This window comes from Asterias amurensis, chromosome 17, assembly GCF_032118995.1.
Source record: "Asterias amurensis chromosome 17, ASM3211899v1".
Classification (NCBI taxonomy): Eukaryota; Metazoa; Echinodermata; class Asteroidea; order Forcipulatida; family Asteriidae; genus Asterias; species Asterias amurensis.
The window spans coordinates 12,745,091-12,766,323 of record NC_092664.1 but is presented as its reverse complement, the minus strand read 5'-3'; the positions used below and the strand labels follow the sequence as shown (position 1 = coordinate 12,766,323).

Genomic DNA, 21,233 nt, shown 5'->3' with positions numbered 1-21,233 from the left:
GAAGCCAATGCTAGGTCTTCCTTGACACTTTACACTTCAGACCAATCATAACACAGGGAAAACTTACGTCACGGCACGTTTATCCAATGAAATCATTGGGCGTGTAAGACCAGTGCCTGTGACCATTCTAGGCTTCCTTTGACCCCAGTGATTGCGCTGTGTGGGTTTCTCGAGGTCTCAAACGGGATATATTGGGTACCCCCTTTGGAACACACAATATTGGTTCCTCCGTGGTTATACCATGGACCATGGTGCAAGAAAATATTATAATAGAAATCTTGTGCTTAATTACTGGATCATGCACGGTCATCATATACTTCAGGCGGGGATGGCGGAATAGAGAGCTGGTATCGCAGGAGATTCGACCCCCCCCCCCCCCCCAATAACAGCGTACCATTTTTTTTTCTGATAGCGCCCTCTTTTGCCGGACAATTAGGACAATATTGTCCTCCTGGAGAACAATAATATTATTATTCCGGCGGATAACCACATCCGTAGAGCTGGTAAATATGAATATACATTATTAAGACGGTCAAACATAGATACTAACTTTGAGGCATAAAAGTTAAGATGGGTGAAATTTCGACGGCTGGCCCAAGACCAAAAGGAGATGGATAAAGAGGGTTTCAGATGTCCTCCTTTGATGACATGCAAATGAGATGCAATGAGCTAGAGCTAATGAGGCGAGTGAAGGATGGGTAGATAGAAAAGATTTAAAGCGACAAACAACCCGAGATGAATTTATTGATTTCATTGTCTTTAGATCAACGTCAAAAGAGGTTCCTGTTTCAGTTAAGCTCTTATTTTTTTAATATTTGGCAAACTGTAACTAACACAGAACAATTTGCTTACATTATTATCTCTGTTCACCTCGTCCCCAAACATCAAGAGAAAATAGTTTTAGATTTCAAGTAAAATTGTCCCCTCACACATTCCGTGTCACAAGTCCTCTCGGCATTGCCTCTCGGAGATTTCGTCACAAGTCCCTTTGGCTCATTTGTAAATGAGAGACTAAAAATATGTTCTTGGTTTTCAGGTCTGCGAAAAATATGAAAGATTTGTTTGTTTTTCGCTCAACGTTTCTAATGTAAATTTAAACTACTCTGCCTAAAACAGAAAGACAACAATATTTAAATCAAAATTCCGAAAAAAAATCCAACTTTGGGCTGGTGAATCTTTGGAGTAAAAATGTCCACAACCGGCTGTTGCTTCTGGCACTTGAGCGTCATTTCTATGTACTTTTTTTTTTACTCAAGGTACTCTCCCTCTCCGTAAATACACGTGAAATGTTTCTTGGTCTTCACAAACTGGGTGTGGTCGGCCTCGTAGCGGGTGCTATTGTTGAGTTGGCAAATTCGCTCCCCTGTCCCAAAATGCTGCACGTTGAAGGAGCGACATGGGGTCGTAGTGGCACACCGTGGCGCAGGCACGGACGTTGCTGGTCGGTATCTCTCGTAAGGTGTGGCCGGTCAGACACGACGCAAGCAGGCGCCATTGTTTTAACTTGACTTCCTCGCCTTTGCAGATAACTTGAAGTTGTTTTGAGCATGGAGCATCATTCCATTTTCCGCTCCATGAGGGTACAAGCTCAGCACAGTTTTCCCAAGTGCGGCCGTTTGGCTCAAACGGCGGATTCCAGTTCTTATACCCGCCGTTGTCTGAAGCGCAGTCCCACTGCCCTTCAATCTCTAAATCATTGCAATTAATCCACATACTATGACCAATGGATTTATCTATGTAGTTATTTTCCATTGACGAACAAGGCGCAACCATCTTCACTCCCATCTCTTGACATTTCAATCTCCCCTCATGCCACGTCATTCGTTCTTCAAGACGTTTATAGCAAGAGCCGCCCCATGACTCCCAGCCGAATGGACACACCATCTGATGAGGCTTACACGAATGAGCAGAACTCATACCAATAGTGAAGAGAATCAACAAAACAGAAGGCAAACAAAATCCTCCCATTATTTCAAGAGAGCTATCCAGTGGCTAAAAAGTCAGCACACAACCACTTCAATATTGTTTCTAAATCTTGTAAAGTTTAAACAAATCTCTTTATCTGTTATTTCTCGCTTGTTATTGTTTTATCAGCGTTTTATGAAAACACCAAAGGATAGAATTCAGGTCGGCTCTGATGCGATCGAGGTTTCCCAGAAAGCTTAGTGAGGAATATCCAGCGTGCCGTTGGCTTATGCACTTCGATGTCTTGAAGAAAACGTTTAAGTTTCCAAGATGATTTCAAGCTCAATTGGTAGAACTCAGGCACAGTCTCTGGTGCAGATGGCATGAGGTTCGATTTGGGTCAGCAAGCTCAGTGAGGAATATTTGGTGTGTCGTCGGTTTAAATATTGCTATTAACTAAACCTATACGCAACTTGCTTTGGATGACAATTTTAATTAGTTACCATGGCGAAAAAAGACGGGCCCAGTAACAATGGAGGGAAGAAAGAGCGTGCACGAAATTTGAGTCTTCACCACAAATCGGCCAAGAAGACGTCCTTGAAGTATTGTGTAGCTAATTATCCACTCTGCTCTCCGGGCTGCTAGGTCAAGCTAATTTTAAACACGATTGCAACAAGAAATCAAGGTTGGAAAAAATCAAGAGAATTGGGGGAAAATGCGGTCGGGAGGGCAACCTAACACTACATCACTTCAGATCAATCATAACACAGGAAACCCCACCTAGACCCCATAATAGCATTGATCAAGGTGCTACAGCCAGCCGCGACCTGCAAAATCCCAGTCCCCATCACTGAATTCCGCCAGCGCAGACTGCCCGAATCGTGCCGCGCCGGGGCACACTACGCCAACAGCCTTGAGTCAAGGCTAACCCCATAACGGCGTAGTATGTACGAACTATACGCACCGATATAATAATAGGACTCTCATGGGATTGTGGCTTGAGCAGGAGGTCATACACCCCCCTCTCTACTCTCCACCCGCGCGAACACTGTGTACACATTTCTTGTGATAGCGCCCTCTTTTGAATCAACCTCTCGCAGCCCATTTTCTGCTAAAATAGTGAGCACACAAAATGCCCATTTGATGGGCCCATTTACAGCGCTGATACATATGACATTTTTTGGTTTGAAAGTAGTTTGAACAACTTATTCTAATTTGTCATGTACAAGTTATGTATGACCACATTTTTAGAAATAGAATCAGAATCAATCTCATTACGCTGAAATCTGAACACAGCTCTTTTATTCTCTCAATCTAATGCGCTAAATAAACAATTGCTTACATTCTTTGAAATTATGCCTTAGGTTATCAACAATATTGTAATTAGTATACACATAATAAAACCATTAATATTTCTTATAACAGCAAGTAGGCTATCATTGTTTCAAAAACTCTTCTTGAACAGAACCATTATTCTTTAAGAAAACATTATTCGGGATAATTTACTTGTTTTTGACAAATTTGATGGACATTTTCAGAGACGGGACACCTAACCAAAGAAGTGTACTCTGCTGGTACATGTTAAAAAATATACAATTTACAAGCTCCAAGAATTCAATTTCTCAGTTTTCTTTTTTGTTGTTGATTTTGATGTGATTCTCAAAGCCACCCCTATGGATTAATCTTGTTTACTACAAATTATTAACTTTTAATTACGAAGCATAGTTCAAATCACGATGGTTATGTTTACGGATCATCTCAAATTAGATCCGTGTGATTTGAGAAATCTATTCTATAGACTACTGTACATGTATATCAGACGTTATTGTTGAGCTTAAATGTTAAAATGTCAGAATTCTCCGAATGGGTCTTCAAATAATGAATTCTCCAAACCATTTTTCTGAACAAGTTCTCCCGATAAGTATTTCCAAATATATTCTCAAATTGAGTTCTAAAAATGAGTTTTCCCAAACACGATATCAAAACGAGTTCTCTAACATGAGTTCTCCGATTGAGTTTAACCAACCGAGTTCTCAAAACAAGATCTCTAAATGAGTTTTCCAAACTGGCCCTTTCCATAATTGAAATGCTTTGGTTTATGTACTGGCTTATAACTACTAACAACCATGCATGCAACTTCAGGTTGTCGAGAAAAAAACCAAGAAAAAAAACCACAAAAACTTAAACAATGTAATATTGCTTGGCATAGCGTGACTTTGAACTGTGTTTTAAAATGTTAAATGTCATGGCTAAGAAACCCAAAACAGGAAAACCCGCTCACGACAAAACAATACAATCTACTTGCATTCCTACCTAAAACCTATGCTTTTAAAACACCTATTGATAGCATTACATTGGCAGCACACATACTTATTTCAATTATTTTACAAACATTTCTCTATGGTTATACCTGCTAAAGGTATTTATACCTTCATGTATATGTACCTATACATACCTAATTAAATGATTTCTCACCCGTTTCCAATACACAAAAAAACGAACAATGCCTTATTTCTATACAGGTGTATCTCAATACAATTATAGTTCACAATCTTGGCATTTATATAAATTTGGCATCGTATTCTGCGGTGGGTTTCAAAAGCAATCCTTATGTCCCGGCTAGACTTTTGGGCAAGTGTTTTTTGTGGTGATAGTTTTTAGCAGTGGACACTATTGGTAATTACTCAAAATAATTATCAGCATAATTGGGAACTGTTGATAGTATAAAACATTGTGAGAATCGGCTCACTATGAAGTAACGTAGTTTTTGAGCATGAAGTAATTTTCCACAAATTTGATTTCGAATTAGAATTTGAGGTCTCAAAATCAAGCATCTGAAGCACACAACTTTGTGTGACAAGGGTGTTTTTTTCTTTAATTATTATCTTGCAACTTTGATGACCGGTTAAGCTCAAATTTTCTCAGGTTTGTTATTTCAATGCATATGTTGAGATACACCAAGTGAGAAGACTGGTCTTAGACAATTACCAATAGTGTCCAGTGTCTTTAATTTTTTTTTCCACAGCTATACTCTTGCTGTACATGAGAATATGGCCCACACAGTAGTCGAGAGCTAGCGAGATGCTGAGATGGAGATAAAACACAGTGACAAACATTTAACAACTTGTTCCAAATTCTTTGTCCCATCAGGAGCAAACATCCAGTTAGCTGCTGCCTCAATAAGCCACATTGCGAGTTAGATTTGAATATGCTGGTACAGTGACTCGCTTTAGTCACAATCTGGTCACAATGTATCGCTTACATTTGAATTCCTCAGACTATAGAGACAGTTGCTACATGTATGTCAAATGGTTCGGAGCAAGCCTTTGCATGGCAAACTCCAGATGAGCAAACCCTGGTACATCCATTCAGAATTGTCTCTTGTAAAGCTTGCCCCTAATCATGTGACATAGCAAATGTCTCGATACTCTGAGGAATTCAAACTTAAGTTGTAATTTGTGATCAAGCACAATATTCAAATCTAACACACCCAAATGGCTTATTTGGACACATTGTTGGTGTATGTTTTCATTACATGTATTAATAAGAAGAAACTATAAATAACTAGTGAACTTGCGGGTACATCTATGTGTAAATCTCTTAGGGCGAGTGTTGGCTCTGAGAATGCATTCTCCTGAAGACGAGCAGAGTATACTGTTTGAAACGTCGAAACCAAACCGGCTCTGTTCAGAGCCAACACTCACCCTAAGTAGAGATATACACATGGTTGTACCCGCGTGTTTACTATTTATTTATAGTTTCTTCTTATTTCTCCACACCATGCAAAGCCTTAAACAATACTTACATGTAATAATAATGTAAACTATGTAACCTTCAAGTAGGCCTAAGTTTTGAGCTTTTCTTCAGCCCTTTTCACACTACAGAGCCAATTGCCACTAAAGAAAAAGAAAAAGCCTACAAATTTCGTGGGGAATTTTAACCCACTGCCTAACCCACGATCATCTCAAAGTTGACGAAATTTACCTGTGGAAACTGAGCAAAACATTTATTTACATATTGTAAAAGTGTATGTTAAACATCACAACATTTTACATAAATGAAATTATAATTTGTGAAATTTACAAAAGTCATCAATGATTACAAATAAAAACAAGGGATAAAATCAATAATACAGTTAAACACTTAGTTTCACGTTATTCAAGCCTATTTTATTAATTTCTATTTCAAAGTATTTTCACCAATTGAGACCTGTGACTCGTTACTTTGTGTGTTTGCTTTCATCACAAAGTACAACTTCAGAACCTTGAACTGTAATTGCTCCATGATACTAAATGTCTTGTAAATTCCATATTGTGACACTTACTTAAAGGCACTGGACACTATTGGTAAAACTCGAAATAATTAAAAGCATAAAAACATACTTGGTAACAAGCAGTGGAGAGCTGAATTGTTGATAGTATAAAACATTTTAAGAAACAGCTCCCTCTGATTAATGTAGTTTTTGAGAAAGAGGTAAAATTGCTCACTTAAATATTAATATTCAGGCCTGAAGCTGTTTTTAGGCATCTGAAGACACCCAAATTTGTGCAAAAAGTGTGTTTTTTCTTTCAATATTCTCTTGCAATTTCGATGAACAACTGAGCCCAACTTTTCACAGATTTGTTATTTTATGCATGTTGGGATAAACCAAGTGAGAATACTGGTCTTTGACAATAATACCAAAGGTGCCCAGTGCCTTTAAACAGATGAATCACAAGTTGCTACGACAACAATTTTGGCAGTGAAAATTCTGCAATTGGGTGTAGCAGAAATACATGAAATTGCTATATTTTGAAGAAAGTTTGTTTGAACAAAAATACATACAGTGTATTTCACACAGACTACATGTAGATATTTTATTACCTACACAAAACACAACAAAACACGAAATGAACGATGCAAAAAATAATGTCTGCATGCATACTTAATACATGTATGCAGGAGATAAAAAAAACACATCATGTCTACCTCCATGATTCAATAAAAATGGAAAAGTATTCACTTTAAAAGTTCAAATCAGATGAAAGCTCTGTGTATGACATCTGTGGGCGTTTTTGCGACTGTAACCAATAACAGTTTTGGTCAATGGCCAGTGATCAACCTATAGACGATGTGACCTCTGACGTCACACGAAAAACCATAACATGATTCGCGCGCATACCGCCGGGCAAAACCTTTGTGTTTTGGCAGCCAGCTAGAAAGTGTATGCAATCTTACCATGACTACGTGTCTTTTTGCCCAGCGAAACATGACGTATACAGTGTTTTGTCAACAGAGGGCGGTTTGAATGTAAACATAGGTCACATCGTCTATTACAACAAGTTCAACCGAAATGGTTATAGACCCCTTGCAAGTGACGGTGTGGGCTACAATAATTTATCGTTGTTCACAATAAAATTTAACTAATAAAGTTTGAAAATAAATTGAAAGAAAAACACTTGTACACGTACATTGGTAACTGATTTGATGTCTGAGTTTTAAAAACTTACGTGCGTATTTACAAGCAGCACAAATTGTAAATCTATAGTTACAAAGAACTAAAACACTATACATGGCATTCTAACTAAGATGTATGTCCTACTAAGGACAAAGAGGATTAAGTGAAGTGGGAGCATAGAGTTATATATAAGAACTAGAGGGCGCACTGGCCTATATACGCGACCCGGCATGCGCGCAGGCGGCCATTTTCTAAGTTGACAAAACAGACATTGCTTAGCGTGTGTTTGTGCGACCATTTTGTAAGTTGAAAAAACATCATCGCGCAGCGTTCAATAAACACTAACTCCAACGTGTGTTTCAGAACGCGTACAGAATGGCGTGCGTGTGTTTCCTTGCGGTCCCGTCGCGTTTGTGCAAGAAGCATCACCAATGCGCCCTCTAGTTCTCATATATAACTCTATGAGTGTGAGACTTTCGAGATGCAGGTGGCAGCAGACATAACCGCCCTTTTTTGCGATATGTCCAGGCCCTGATTTCATAGAGCTGCTAAGCACAAAAATTTGCTTAGCATGACATTTTTGCATTGATAAAAACAGGATTACCAACCAAATTTCCATGTGATTTTCAGGATTTAAGCAAACAATAGCTGAGTGCCAGTAACAAGCAATGTGCAACAAATGAAAATTTGGTTGGAAATCCTATTTTAATCAAGGAAGAAATTTCATGCTAAGCAAAGTTTTGTGCTTAGCAGCTCTATGAAATTGGGCAGAACAAGCCCAATGTACATATGTCACTAGTTAATCATTGGTGCTTGTGCGACCTTGCTCCAAGATTTATAGTTGTGATGAAGTCATCAGGGGAGTTTGAAGGCAAACATTACCAATTTGATTTTTCAAATCTATTCAGCAAAAGTTTGTACACCGCTTACTAAATATAGAAAGGTACATGCAGTACATGTACATGTACATGTAAGTACAACAAATGCATCACTACACAAAAACTACGGTTGAGCTATCAAACAACAAATTATATGAGCGAACATTCTCAAAAAAGTTTCCCCTTAAAATGTATAGACTATAGGTAGTACCGTACGTCCCTCTGATTGTAGACTGGCATGGTTTATGACAACGAGTTTTCCACTCAAGCTTGTGGAATAATGAAAAGTGAGTTTTCCACTCAAGCTTGTGGAATAATGAATAGTACATGTACATAAATGTAAATGTACAGTATGTAACTGTACGTATTTTACACATAAAACTGCTATTTGTTTTTATCATACTGTCCTATGAAGCTTCAATAAGATTATGTAATGTAAAGGATAGTGTAAAAATGTACAGTTTTAAGAACACTTTAAGAAAATTACACAAGAATGATGGTTATAGTAGGCCTACAAACAAATTGTTTCATTAATTCTCAACACAGCACACTCACTAAAAACTTATAACAAAAAAAGATGAAATGCACTTGTATTTACAGCATGTTGTTGCCAAGTGCCTTGCAGAGGGACATAAACAAAGGACTCCATTTAACAATCTTCTCCACCTTACCAATCCAATTGCCTGGGAAAAAACCCAGGTAATTCCTTGGGAAATTGAACACTCGATATACTATAAAACTAACGCCAGTGTTACCTTGCTTACATGTAGCTCTTTATTCTTTTGTTCATACACTACCCTGATGACTTACTGTCTCTACATCAACCATAGGGTGCATTCGTTTAGCTTCCCTGGGTCAACCCCGGTCTGCCCCAGTACGTTCGAATAGCTTTGACAGGGCTCACTCGGGTCAGCCCCCAGTGCCCTGCTTGTGGAGTAGGTCACTTGGGGGAGACCTGAGGTGCATGCTGTCACCACGAGAGGGCGAGTGTGATCGTTCGATTAGGTCTTGTCAGGGGCTCACCCAAGTGAGCACCGCGGGGTCGACCCACGGAAGCCAATTGAACGCACCCATAGTGTAAGGCCGTGTCTGATTTAGCGACTTCGGCTACAGCTATGAATAAATCAGCACGTCTGCCAGTGTTGTAGAATAGGCAAATGCGCACAATCTAGCCGTAGCTGTAGCTGAAGTCGATGTTTCAGGCACTGCCTAAGACCAGCGTCAGTCTCGGTGGATGATATCAAGGTCAAATTAATAAAGAAGGGCATCAGACGCTACTCTAGTGATGGACTCTTCTCCCAAGAAATCATTATGGCTGGGAGCTCGCCAGAATTAGCAATTCATGGGTGATCATGCCAACCAACTGTTCTTGAGAAATTCATCTGGTGTAAACGTGCTTTTTAACAACATACCTTCTTGCTGTCCCTCCCTAATCCATCCAATGCGACAAAAGTATCAAACTGTCACCTTTTACATGCTGGAGGATCAGCCAAGTCTGGCAGAATGTGGACGAGTGATCATTTGTTGAGCTCACTGCAAAATTTTAGAAGATGATTCTGTATTAGCCTAGGAGGTGAGAACTAAATCACTGCTTTGGTTTGTTTAATAGACTTGTGGACAAGTTCTTAAATGTTTTCTGCAGTGATAGCGTCTCTTTGATGACTCTCGCGATGCTGTCTGGGCCAAATTTGAACGAGCTTATAAAGCAGAAAATATTGCTAACAATGTAACAATTGTCTGCTAAGCAGAAAAGGAACATAGGGTAATTTGAACATAGGGTTGTTGGAACATAGGGTTATTGGAAAACAGGGTTATTGGCAAATAGGGGTGTTGGAACATAGGGGTGTTGGAACAAAGGATTATTGGAATAGTGTTAATATCGGAACACATGGTTATTGGAACATAATGTTATCGGAACACAGGGTTGTTGGAACACAGTGCTGTTGGATCATATAGGGCTGTTGGAACATCTATGGGGCTGTTGGAACATACACGTAGGGTTATTGGAACATAGGGCTATTGGAAGACAGGGGTGTTGGAACATAGGGTTATTGGAACATAGGGTTGCTGGACCAAAGGGCTATTGGAAGGTAGGGGTGTTGGAACATAGCGGTTGTAATATACATGTAGGGTGTTATTGGAACAGGGTTTTTGAAACAGGGTTATTGGAACACAGGATTGTTGGAACATATTGGGCTGTTGGAACATCTAATAGGGCTGTTGGAACATACACGTATGGTTATTGGAACAGGGTTGCTGGAACATAGGGCTATTGGAACATAGGGCTATTTGAACATAGTGATTGGAACACAGGGGTGTTGTTGGAAGAAAGGGCTGTTAGAACATAGGAGCAGGGTTGTTAGACAGGGTTGTTGGAACGTCAGAACATTTGAAACAAAGGGTTGTTAGAACAAGGGTTGTTAGAACAAGGGTTGCTGGAACATAGGGTTATTGGAACGTAGGGCTATTGGAACATAGGGTTAGTTGAACATAGTGATTGGAACCTAGGAGTGTTGTTGGAACAAAAGGTTGTTAGAACATAGGAGTAGGAATGTTAGACAGGGTTGTTGGAACATCAGAACATTTGAAATAAAGGGTTGTTTGAACAAAGGGATTTCGGAATATAAAGCAGGCACCTTGCAGGACAAAGCTACATGAAGATCGGATTGGACGCCAGACTTGCAACAAACTCTACCAGGCTGTGAACTTCGCTCTCCGATTGAACGGGCACAGCAGTTTCCTTCTGGTAAGGGACGCCTCTATGAGGAAAATATACATTTTTTATGGGAAATTAGCAAAGGGCACCACAACAAAAGCACATGGATGGCACCACGGCAATTGTGGAAATTGTGGTGTCGTAGCAGGCCTGTATATCATGTATGCTTTGCTTTGGAAGGACAAGGGCACTAAGGTACAAAATGTATTTTCTCCGTTGCATGAGGTGATTTCTACTGAAGCATTTCAAGGGCACCAAGGCAATGAGTAGGTGCAATCATGGAGACAATCACCTTCTTTGCCTCTGTCATGTCTGTTGAAGTATCAGGCCTACCGTGATTTATATTTAGAGGCCTGGGCCCAATTTCATAGCATTTCTTAATGGTGCCCGATTTTGAGCTTACTGTGCGAGTAACCGTAAGCCAACAAAAAGGCAAACTAATCTTCCAGTGCTTACCGCTCTTACTTACTGCATGAACATAAAGACGTCACAATGCAAATCCATGGTTAACGCGCAATATGGCCACCCATTTTTTCTGCTTACCTGTGAAATACGCTTGCACCTTAGCAAATTTTTCTGCTACAGTAAGCACGTAAATTTGCTAATGTTAAGCAGCGCTATGAAATTGGGTCCAGCTCTAGGCTACAAGGTGTAATATTTACCTGCCACCCACATGTACTCGCTCTTTGTGAATCTTGAGGTTCCATCTTATGGAGAAAGCTTTACCGCACGTCTCACAAGAAAACGGTCTCTCGTTGGTGTGGATCCTCTGATGCCTCTTCATCGTGCCTCGTAGACCACAAGAGTATCCGCAAACGTCACACACGTGGGGCTTGTCTTTCGTAGGCATCTTGGGACCGTCGATTTCTTCTTGGCCTTGCTCCTCCAAACCCTCAAACCCGACCTCATCAGCGTGAATCTTTTTGTGGCAGTCTAGATAGTGTTGGCGGTAGAAGCTCCTCCCACACGCGTCACAAACGAATGACGCTTTTTCGATGTGGCGGCGCTTTTGTGGACTCCCTCTATGGGAATGCGAATTTTGAAGGTTGAGTTCTGCCTGGGTTTCCGCTGGATGAACTCGAGATTGGTGCTTGACCAGGTTGCCTTTACATGCGAATGTTTTAGCGCAGAATTTACAAATGAACGGTTTCTCTTTTGTGTGGGTGCGCTGATGTCGTGTGAGATGTCCGATTCTTTTACAGGCGAATCCACAGATGGTACAAATGAACGGGTAGTTGTGAGTCTTTTGATGTGCAGCGAGATGGATCTGGTTCAGGCATTCTTTCTGGCAAATATTACAAACAAATTGTTCCTTTTCAGTATGAACTTTGTGATGAGTTATCAGAGAATACTTGTGAAGGAATGAGACTCCGCAGATGGTGCACACAAATGGGTAGTCATGGGTTTGAACAACAGTCTCCTGTGGTTTGACATCTTCAGCTTTGACGAAGAAGTTATCCTCGATCCCGGATGAAAATCCGCCTTGGTCCGTGTGATGGAAATTTTTGTGCACCATTAGGTAGTTGCTGAGACTGAAACCTTTGCCGCATATTTCACAAATGAATGGTTTTTCTTCCGAATGACTGCGTTGGTGTTTGACGAAATTGCCTTTACAAGAGAAGGCTTTCCCGCACTCGCAGGTGAACGGTTTCTCCTTAGTGTGACGTCTCTGATGGCGTTCAAGATGGGCTCTTCGGGTGCATGCGTAGTTACAGATATTACAAACAAACGGCTTCACTTTCGGTGTGACATGGCACTGTTGATGTGCCTTAAGGTGATGCTTGCTCAGACAAACTTTGTCGCACATGGTACATGCATAGGGTTGGCTTTTATCATGAAGCCGTTTATGTTTTGACAGATGCCCTCTACGATTGCAAATAAAACCACAAATATCGCAAACATAAGTCTTCCGTTTAGGGACATGCACAATATGAGTTTTCTGATGTTCCAAGAGATGAATGTGGCTAATGCAATGTTTATCGCAGATTTCACAGATAAATGTAGATTCTTCAAAGTCCAGCTGGCCGATTTCCAAAACTTGACCGACACACTCGATTTCATTCATGGTAAATGGATTTGTAAGTCTCAGAGTAAGATGTTGATAAAAAGTTACATTTAAGCCTCTAAGAAAGTCATCAGGCTAGTGACCAATGTTGCATTTATATTACTGGTTCTTTTGGTTGGTAAGTAGCTGGAAACAACTAGTTCTCTTTCCTTAAAAGTTACTCGTCAGTTTAGATAATCTGAAACTTTAACAAGAAGTATTAAGCTATCGACACTGAAAACTTTTAAATTAAAATTAAATTTCTAGTTGATTTCCAGGTTAATGGATGATTGTTAAATTCTCGGTGTGTACATGTTCTTCAATTTCCAAACAGAAATCCATCTCTTCCATTGAGATTTGCAGCGAAGTTGTTCAGTGCATCGGAGACCAACTGTCCTTGTAAGTCAAGGAAACTCAACTTCAATGGAACTGTTCCCCCCTCATGGTTGCAGTTGAAATGGAATCTGAAAAAGACAATAATACTATCAATATGAGAGGCATTGCATGTTGAGGTATCAATATATCTGGTTTGCGGTAACATCAGATGTGTGTATCTACTACCAGAACTATCATACTTCTACATTGTGTATACTTGCAAGGGGCCGATATCGCAAATGCCAAAATCGATCGCTAAATCTAAAATCCAACACAACTTAGCGATGGATTTTGGAAAATGATTTTACAATAACTTTGCAATGAGTTTGCGATGTACTCATCGCAAAGATTGATTGCGATGGTCGTTAGTAATTATTATTATATTACATTGGGCCATTTTGTGCTTAGTTATTGGCGGTGTACGACTTGACGTATACATGAACTTTGTTCATGAATTAGAGTAAATGGCGCTACACATTTACTCTTCGCGGTCTTTTACTGGGAGTCTCAGATAGCTGTTGACAGTCAACAGGGATGCAACTGCTGCTAAGACAGCTTAAAATCGGTAAAAAGGAGATCCTATCTCAGGTTTGATTATTTAAACCATCATTTTTGTAACTAAAGTGTGTAATGTGGACCCAGGCAAATTAACATTGCAGCCAATAATTGTCCTAAGTTCTGATTTAATATCATGCATATTACCAATTTTCGGTGATAACACTTTTGACAATATTAATTGCCTATCGCAGACATTCAGAAATGAATAATGTCGTTTCCCTTTTGACGTTCATAAAATGTGCCAGAGGGAAGCTTAGTTAAAAAACTATATGAGACAGACAGTTAAAGATGTCAGAAACAAAAACCGTCATTCTCATAATAAATTGTACAAGGTGTCAAATTGTTATCAAACTCAACGTTACAACAGATTTACATCAATTGTTAATTAAAATCTAAAACTTTACTTGGGGCCCATCTTTAGGCCTAAAACAAGTTAAATTTAAATGTAAACCCTTTTAAAATGAATGCCTAGCCTAGAATTTAATCATCTCCACAAATTGTTGTTATTTTGTATGCATCAGCATGATTTTTTTTTTGTATTTAAACGGACTGCACTTCATAATAATGCATTCATTCAGGTGACAGGTTCATTCCCTCTAGGAGTACTTGCCCTTTGCCAAAGCCACCTAAAAAAGCTAATGGCAATGCCCTAAATAGTTCTCAAAAACTTTCTGTATCTTCAATCCAGCAACCACTTTACCACTCTGACATTTTTACAATAAAGGAACACTATCATTTGAGTAAATCAGAATGAGATTTTATTTAATGACGAATGAAAAAGTGGTGGCAGGACGCGGGACGCTTTGGAATTGATTGATTGAATTGTTGGCTCGAATTGTTGCCCTGCGTTCCTACAATTGAACTTGTTTACTTTTTTTTTGCAAAAAAATACTAGCTTATCTCCCCTGGCCCTATTAAAGCCATTATACACTTTCGGTACAGAAAACAAATAAAAGTTCACAGATTTACAAATAATTTATAGGGTTTACAGATGGTGAAAGACTTCTCTTCAAATATTATTCCATGAAATGCTTTACTTTTTGAGAAAACATTAAAACAGTTATCAATTCTCGATATCGAGAATTACAGATTTATTTTATTTTTAAACACGTCATTACATGGCGAAACGTGCGGAAATATAGGTAGGTTTTCCCGTTAGTTTCTCCAGACTCCGATGACCGATTGAGCATAAATTTTCACAGGTTTGTTATTTTATAAATTATAAGTCATGATACACGAAGTGTGGGCCTTTGGACAATACTGTTTACAGAAAGTGTGCAATGGCTTTAATTATTGACATATTTTTAATTGAATCCTAATTCTAATTCTAATTGATTTTTAATTAGGCCTATAATATAATTATTACATTATTATACTAACTAGGCCTAACTTAATTTTAATAAATAATAGTTGTATTTGTAAGTTCAACCGACAGTGATTTAACATTTGTTATCTTTGTGATTTGTTTTATGTTTTTCTCCAACTTCTAGTTCTACTTATCCCAAAATCATACCAGTTTAAGCATCGAGTGTTACAGACCTCGGATTCGCATACAATTTGCTATTTTTGCCATCTTTTTCACTCGGCCCTTCAGCGCGCGCTGCGCGCCATAATAAAAACCATTGAAATTGAATGAGCAATGAGCAATGGCGTCCCATGTTTGCAAAACACTGACAATAGAAAATAGCTTATAAGTTTAATTAATTGTTAGCGAATGAATCCTACAAGTTGTACTTACGATGAACAATTGCTTCGGAAGAGTTGAGCCAATGAAAATTCTCAAATTCTTTGAGCAGCATGAATCTTCCAACAAAATAAAACGTCTTCAAAAAAAATGCACCAGTCTGGCTGTGCAGTTTATTTGCACAAAATGTGTGTACAGGAATGAATTTCGTTCACACCATTGCCGTAAATAACACGTTCGTCAACAACCGTCAATACCTGTAGTGTATGTTTAGTGGCGGGTGCACAGACAGACACATAGGTTCTTTATGCCTGTGGGCGGGTGAGTGACCAATTTCATAAAGCAAATTTCTTCACTAAGCAAATTTGGAGTCAGGCACCAGCTACAACAATACACACTTTTTAAAGTTTGTCTGGTAACCTCTTCCTGCCAAGCAATACTATTCTGTGTTAGTTTTTGTGCTTACTGCCTTGGGTGCCAAGTGCAAGTCTGAAGATTGTGACGGTTATTAGCGGTTCTTGACCCAAATTCTGAAATGTTATGCAGCCTCTCTTTTTTTTCAGTCGATCGCTCAAACCAACATGGCGGCCTCCGGCAGCCCTGGAATGGAGCTTCTTTACGCTAGTGTAAAATACCAAATCCGATCTCAGTATGATGCTCTTGTCTGTTGTTTACACTGGAATATGGTTCACAGTGGGTTTAAGTGTGTTGGAACAGAAGAATCGGTGAGCTGCTGTACTTAAGAAAGCGAACAGAATGTGTGGTTACACTGCTGATGTGATGAGACAGGCAACTGCACTGGCGCGGCAACAAGGGGGGCGGGCCGGGGCTGGGCGGGGGGGGGGGGGGGCGTTGTTGCAACTGCTGGTGCCCCACTAATTTTTTACTATACATGATGAATGATTCGCATGATGTATGGACTTAAAAAAAAACTAATCCCAGTTCATACTTCCTTCCTTCGTTGCGATCGTATTCGCAAGGCCAGAGGGTTATGAATACGTCTTCTCTCGAGCGACAAATGACAATCAACACGTACAATTTCGACAGCCAGTGACAGTCACCAGATTTGCCCCATTTTTACCACTCTCAAAAATCATGACACAAATTCTAACAAGTTGAAGGGTACAAGCTTGATCCTCAATGTCTATCCTTTCAAATTCATTACCCTCAAAACACCATTGAGGAAATATTTTGAAGAAGGACAAAAACTTACCTAAAATGGTCACAAATTTTCCGAAGTTGAGTTTTGAACCCGTGCGGGCGGAGCTACAGCTCTGAGTGACGTGTGCCTGATGGCAGCATGCACTGTGAGTGTACACATGTAGTATCCATTATTGTGTCATGAAGCAAAGTCGTGATCAATACACTCTGTCCGTCGGACAACTCGCCGGTTGAGACAACTCGACCGTTCCGACAACTCGACGGACGTTTTTTTGAACTGTCAGGCAATTCGACTTCAGCAATGATATGTTTTGAGCGATTCCAATTAAATGGCAGGCTTAGTAAATGTAAATTTAGTTAAATAAAATAAAAGTAAATCTTTTAATTATCATAGGGATTTCCCCGGGTCAAGCCATAAGTTTTCTTTTTTTTACTAAAATAACTACGGCGCCTTCTGATTCACCGAAATGGAGGTTGACCGTAAACCGTTGACTTGTCTTGACCAACCCGTCGTGTTGTCGCAAAGTCTGGTCATCGTGTGAAACGTTGAGTTGTCCAAATGGTTGAGTTGTTCAAATTGTCGAGCCTATTTTTCATGTGTTTCTTAGTTTCAAGGCAGAGTAGGCCCTAAAACACTACAGCAAAGAAACGTGTCAAGCAGTAGTTTCTGCTTATATTGTTAATTATTAACACCTTATGTATTGCATTTAGTTAGGCCCTGACTGCTAAATTCTGATCACCATTCTCTGCTTGTCATGCTTGTGCAACTGCAAGTGCCAAATTTCTGTGCTTGTAGACGTAGCGCAGGAGGAGTTGCTTGCCTTCAAAAGTAAATGTTTCATCACTACCTAGTTTAGTCCTTGAGATCACTGAGCTAGCCAGTTGGCTAGAGGCAGTTTTAATCCCAAGCAATAGCAGCGGGAACCGCAACGATAAAATAGATGGTTTTCCCCTCAATGCAAATTTGACGTCTACTTAAATACATATTTAAATGCTGGCATGTATCAGCGATACTGAACAGCATGACAGATTTTTATGAGACTGAAAGTCAGCATTTTACCCAAAAAACAGAAGACTGCCATACAACATGAGTTTGTTGTTCTGATGCTACAACCACTGGCCTTGGTTGGGTCTGTCACAGTGTTAATATTTGCGAGCCCTGTCCATGTTTTTTGTAATAATGAAGTTTAATTCATTTTTGTTTGCAGCCCACTGGACAGAAGAGTGAACTTCTTCCAGATGGTTGGTGCGAGGGGACCAGTGACTCTTATGCATTGAGGTATCAGCCTACTGAGGGTGAAGATGGTTACCTGCTAAAGGTGGTCAGGATTGATGATACACTGCTGGTTCATGTTCTGGTAAAATAATTTAATTTTGTAAAAATAATTCAATGTATAGCATTTCTGTTAAGTGTAGAAAACTGTTTGTGACAAATAAGAAGTTTCTATAAATAGTACAAGTTTCCCATTTATTTTGGTTGGTTTGATTAGCTTCCCTGTGTCAACCTGCGGTGCTGGTTTGGGTGAGCCAGTGACAAGAGCTAAGCGAACGATCACACTCGCCCTCACGTGGTGACGCATGCACCTGGAGGCAGTCCCAAGTGACCTGCAGCCGATTTTACGAAACGCTAGGACTAATCCTAACTCGAGTCAGGACGAGCAACCCGTCCTACCTTAGGATTCCTAAGTTAGGAAGAGTTTGGTGAAATCGACAGCAGGTCCACAAGCAGGGCACTTTGGGCTGACCTCGGGTGAGCCCCTCGAATGACATCAAAGCTATCCAAACGTACCGGGGCAGACATGAGTCAACCCGGGGAAGCTAATCGAACGCACCCATATGTTTACCACACCATGCAAAGCTTCAAACATCACTTAAAAATAAATTTTGGAATTTGTAACTGAAGATTCTAATAACCCATATTATGTTGAATTTCTTGGATAGAGAGAACGAGATGAGAAGCTATCAGATCTATCTTTGGAGACCTCAGACTACGTGAACGTGGACCATCTTGGAAACTTTCACAGGTAATCGTTGTCTGGGAAGTTACAAACTCTGTGAAAAAGCAAGTCAGAAAGACTGTGTCACTTAAAGTTTGTGTACACTAGGTACCCTTTGATGGTACTTTTCTTTGCTTACAACAACAAAACTGATTTATAGTTCGCAAGATTCCATCTTTGATACAGGCTTGATGCTTCCCTTTTGAAGAGGCAAGGCACCAACGCATTTTCATCTAGGTAAAGGGCAACTCTCTAAGGACGGCACTCTTTAAGGGGCACCAACGCAATGACCAGGGGCAACAGAGGCAATTGCTTTCATTGCCTCCGTGAAGTATCGGCCTGTTGATATAGGAATTAGTTGTCTTTGAACATTAAAATGTTAAATTTTTCAATCATTTTATCCCCAAGGATGTTTCAAAACCTAAACAAGCTTCAGCAACAATTCAAAACAGACCTGACAGACAAACTAAAAGACGTCCCATCATCAAGTACATCATCTGGACAAACCCTAAGAGACACGAGGCGGCAGGAAAACCCAAGGGGTAGGGAGGAGGGGACAGACCCCCTCAGAATGCCCAGCAGACAGCCTTACAGAGATACACGACCAGATTGGTATGTAAAATAAATCTATCTTTACACAACAGAACAAAGGTCCCTACACATTTTTCTTTGATTTTATGTATTTAAGCATTGGGGATAAAGAATATTCATTTGGTTTTACCCTAACACAAATGTTTTTAAAGCACTGTACACTCGGGACTTACTTGAGCCCTCTGAATTCTGTTTACAGGACTCATAAAAAGTACAGACGTACATGAGTGGAGTGGTTTGTAAATTAAATCTTTCACACGCACCTACATGTACTGGTCACTAGCGCCCAGTTCACGCACCTACTGGTCACTAGCGACCACCAGTTTCAAATCTCATCACAGGCCAGGCCACAAAGTTTAAGAAAGGGAAACAGGACACTTTACTTAAGGGTGCTTTTGTGACCTGTTTTGGGGGGTCCCAATTTGCAAAGAAACAAGTTATATATAATATACTATCCCTGAAATAAAAGTTGCATGAAGGGGTTAAAAGGATTGGGTACTTTGTAGGACATAAAACACAATGTCCACAGATTTACATTGAACTTCTGAGGTTTGAAGATAATGATGGAAGAAAGCTTCCCTAAAAATATTACTTGCTGAGGTGCTGTAGTTTTCGAGAAATGAGTAAAACAATGTCAACATATTTAACAGTATTGGTATACCAATTTAAGTATTCTTGATAAACCATGAAAATCTTCAGACTTGACCAGTTTGCACTATAACTGCCATTCTCTTTCCAGGGGACAACCCTCCAATCCCTTTGTCGTTGGTGAGGGTGACTTGGATCCATTCAGTGGTGCTCCCCCTGGAATGCTAATGGATCCACGAAGACAAGGTTTTCCAGGAGGGTATGGTGGAGGTCTTGGCATGCCTGGAGGAAGATTACCCAGGTAAGTAAATATGAAACATCTGCTTAGCACAACCCAGTCACTGTCGAAGGGCCAGCGTTCATAAAGCTGTTAAGCAGAAAACATTACTTAGCAAATTTCTTTACTAAGCAAAAAGTTAGTGGGGCACCGGTTGCAGTAATGTAAACCTTATGGAATTTTTGCTGGTAACCAATTTTCGTTAAGCAAGATTTGTAGGTGCTTAGCAAATTTTTATGCTTAAACAGCTTTATGGAATTGGGCCCATCTTAATGTTGTTTAGCAGAAAATTTGTACCGCTGTCACTTCTCAGTTTACCATGCATCCCCACTTGGGTTTACAGAAAAGTTGCAGTTCTTCAACATCAAATGGTCCAAATGGGAACACGGCTTAATTATTTTCCAACATCATCAAGTCTTAAGCCTGTTTCTCATTCCTCCGAATGCAAATGCGGTGCAAATTTGATGTGAATTGACGTAACAACTCTGTTTTCGCTGCGATACTCGCAAGAGAGTTGAGCACAACTCAACTGCTGCAAATTATTTGTTGCGAATTTGTGATATCAACATTTGTATCGCATTAGTAGGAAGTATGAACCGGACTTTATCTTAAGATTCTAGTCAATACGTTTTCTGATTTTCTTATTTTCTCTGCAGAGGAGCAGTACCTCCTGGTGCGAGGTTTGACCCGATCGGTCCTCTTGATCCAGATGGAAGGGTTCCCAATCCCGATCCACAAGGAAGATATCGAGGTGAACCTGACCCAGATAATGAACGTCCTCCAGGGTTTGATGATATGTTTATGTAGATCTGTGAATATCAAGAATTGTTGAATAGAGTAATTTCTGTGCGCATGCCCTAGGTATCTTCTTCTTCCTTTAAAGTGCTGCTTCAGAAAATTTGAAGATTACCCCACTTAAAGACTAGGGCCCAGTTTCATAGCACTGCTTAACAATAAGCAAGGGGGTGTGAAGTACACATGGTGACTGCTCTATTATCCAACACGGTTACCCCCATGTTCTG

The 21,233-nt window shown here is 39.9% G+C and overlaps 2 protein-coding genes and 1 pseudogene across 3 annotated transcripts; 1 reads left to right on the top strand and 2 right to left on the bottom strand.

The window, feature by feature from the left end:
* Positions 1-1,247: 1,247 nt before the first annotated feature.
* On the bottom strand, positions 1,248-1,968 carry LOC139950047 (CD209 antigen-like; annotated as a pseudogene).
* Positions 1,969-3,179: 1,211 nt separating this feature from the next.
* On the bottom strand, positions 3,180-15,774 carry LOC139950175 (uncharacterized). 2 transcript variants are annotated; one of them, XM_071948811.1, is made up of 4 exons: positions 15,652-15,774; positions 11,599-13,444; positions 10,857-10,979; positions 3,180-9,753 (listed from the first exon to the last, which is right to left on the bottom strand). In XM_071948811.1, exons 2-3 carry the CDS (start codon positions 12,999-13,001, stop codon positions 10,871-10,873), a joined length of 1,512 nt encoding a protein of 503 aa, XP_071804912.1. In that variant the 5' UTR covers positions 13,002-13,444; positions 15,652-15,774; the 3' UTR covers positions 3,180-9,753; positions 10,857-10,870. The 2 variants fall into 2 exon arrangements, with proteins under 2 accessions (XP_071804912.1, XP_071804913.1); XM_071948812.1 differs by lacking the exon at positions 10,857-10,979.
* A 397-nt stretch (positions 15,775-16,171) lies between these two features.
* On the top strand, positions 16,172-21,233 carry LOC139949760 (proteasome inhibitor PI31 subunit-like). The gene is made up of 6 exons (XM_071948294.1): positions 16,172-16,322; positions 17,967-18,116; positions 18,700-18,782; positions 19,164-19,367; positions 20,086-20,235; positions 20,868-21,233. Exons 1-6 carry the CDS (start codon positions 16,179-16,181, stop codon positions 21,016-21,018), a joined length of 882 nt encoding a protein of 293 aa, XP_071804395.1. The 5' UTR covers positions 16,172-16,178; the 3' UTR covers positions 21,019-21,233.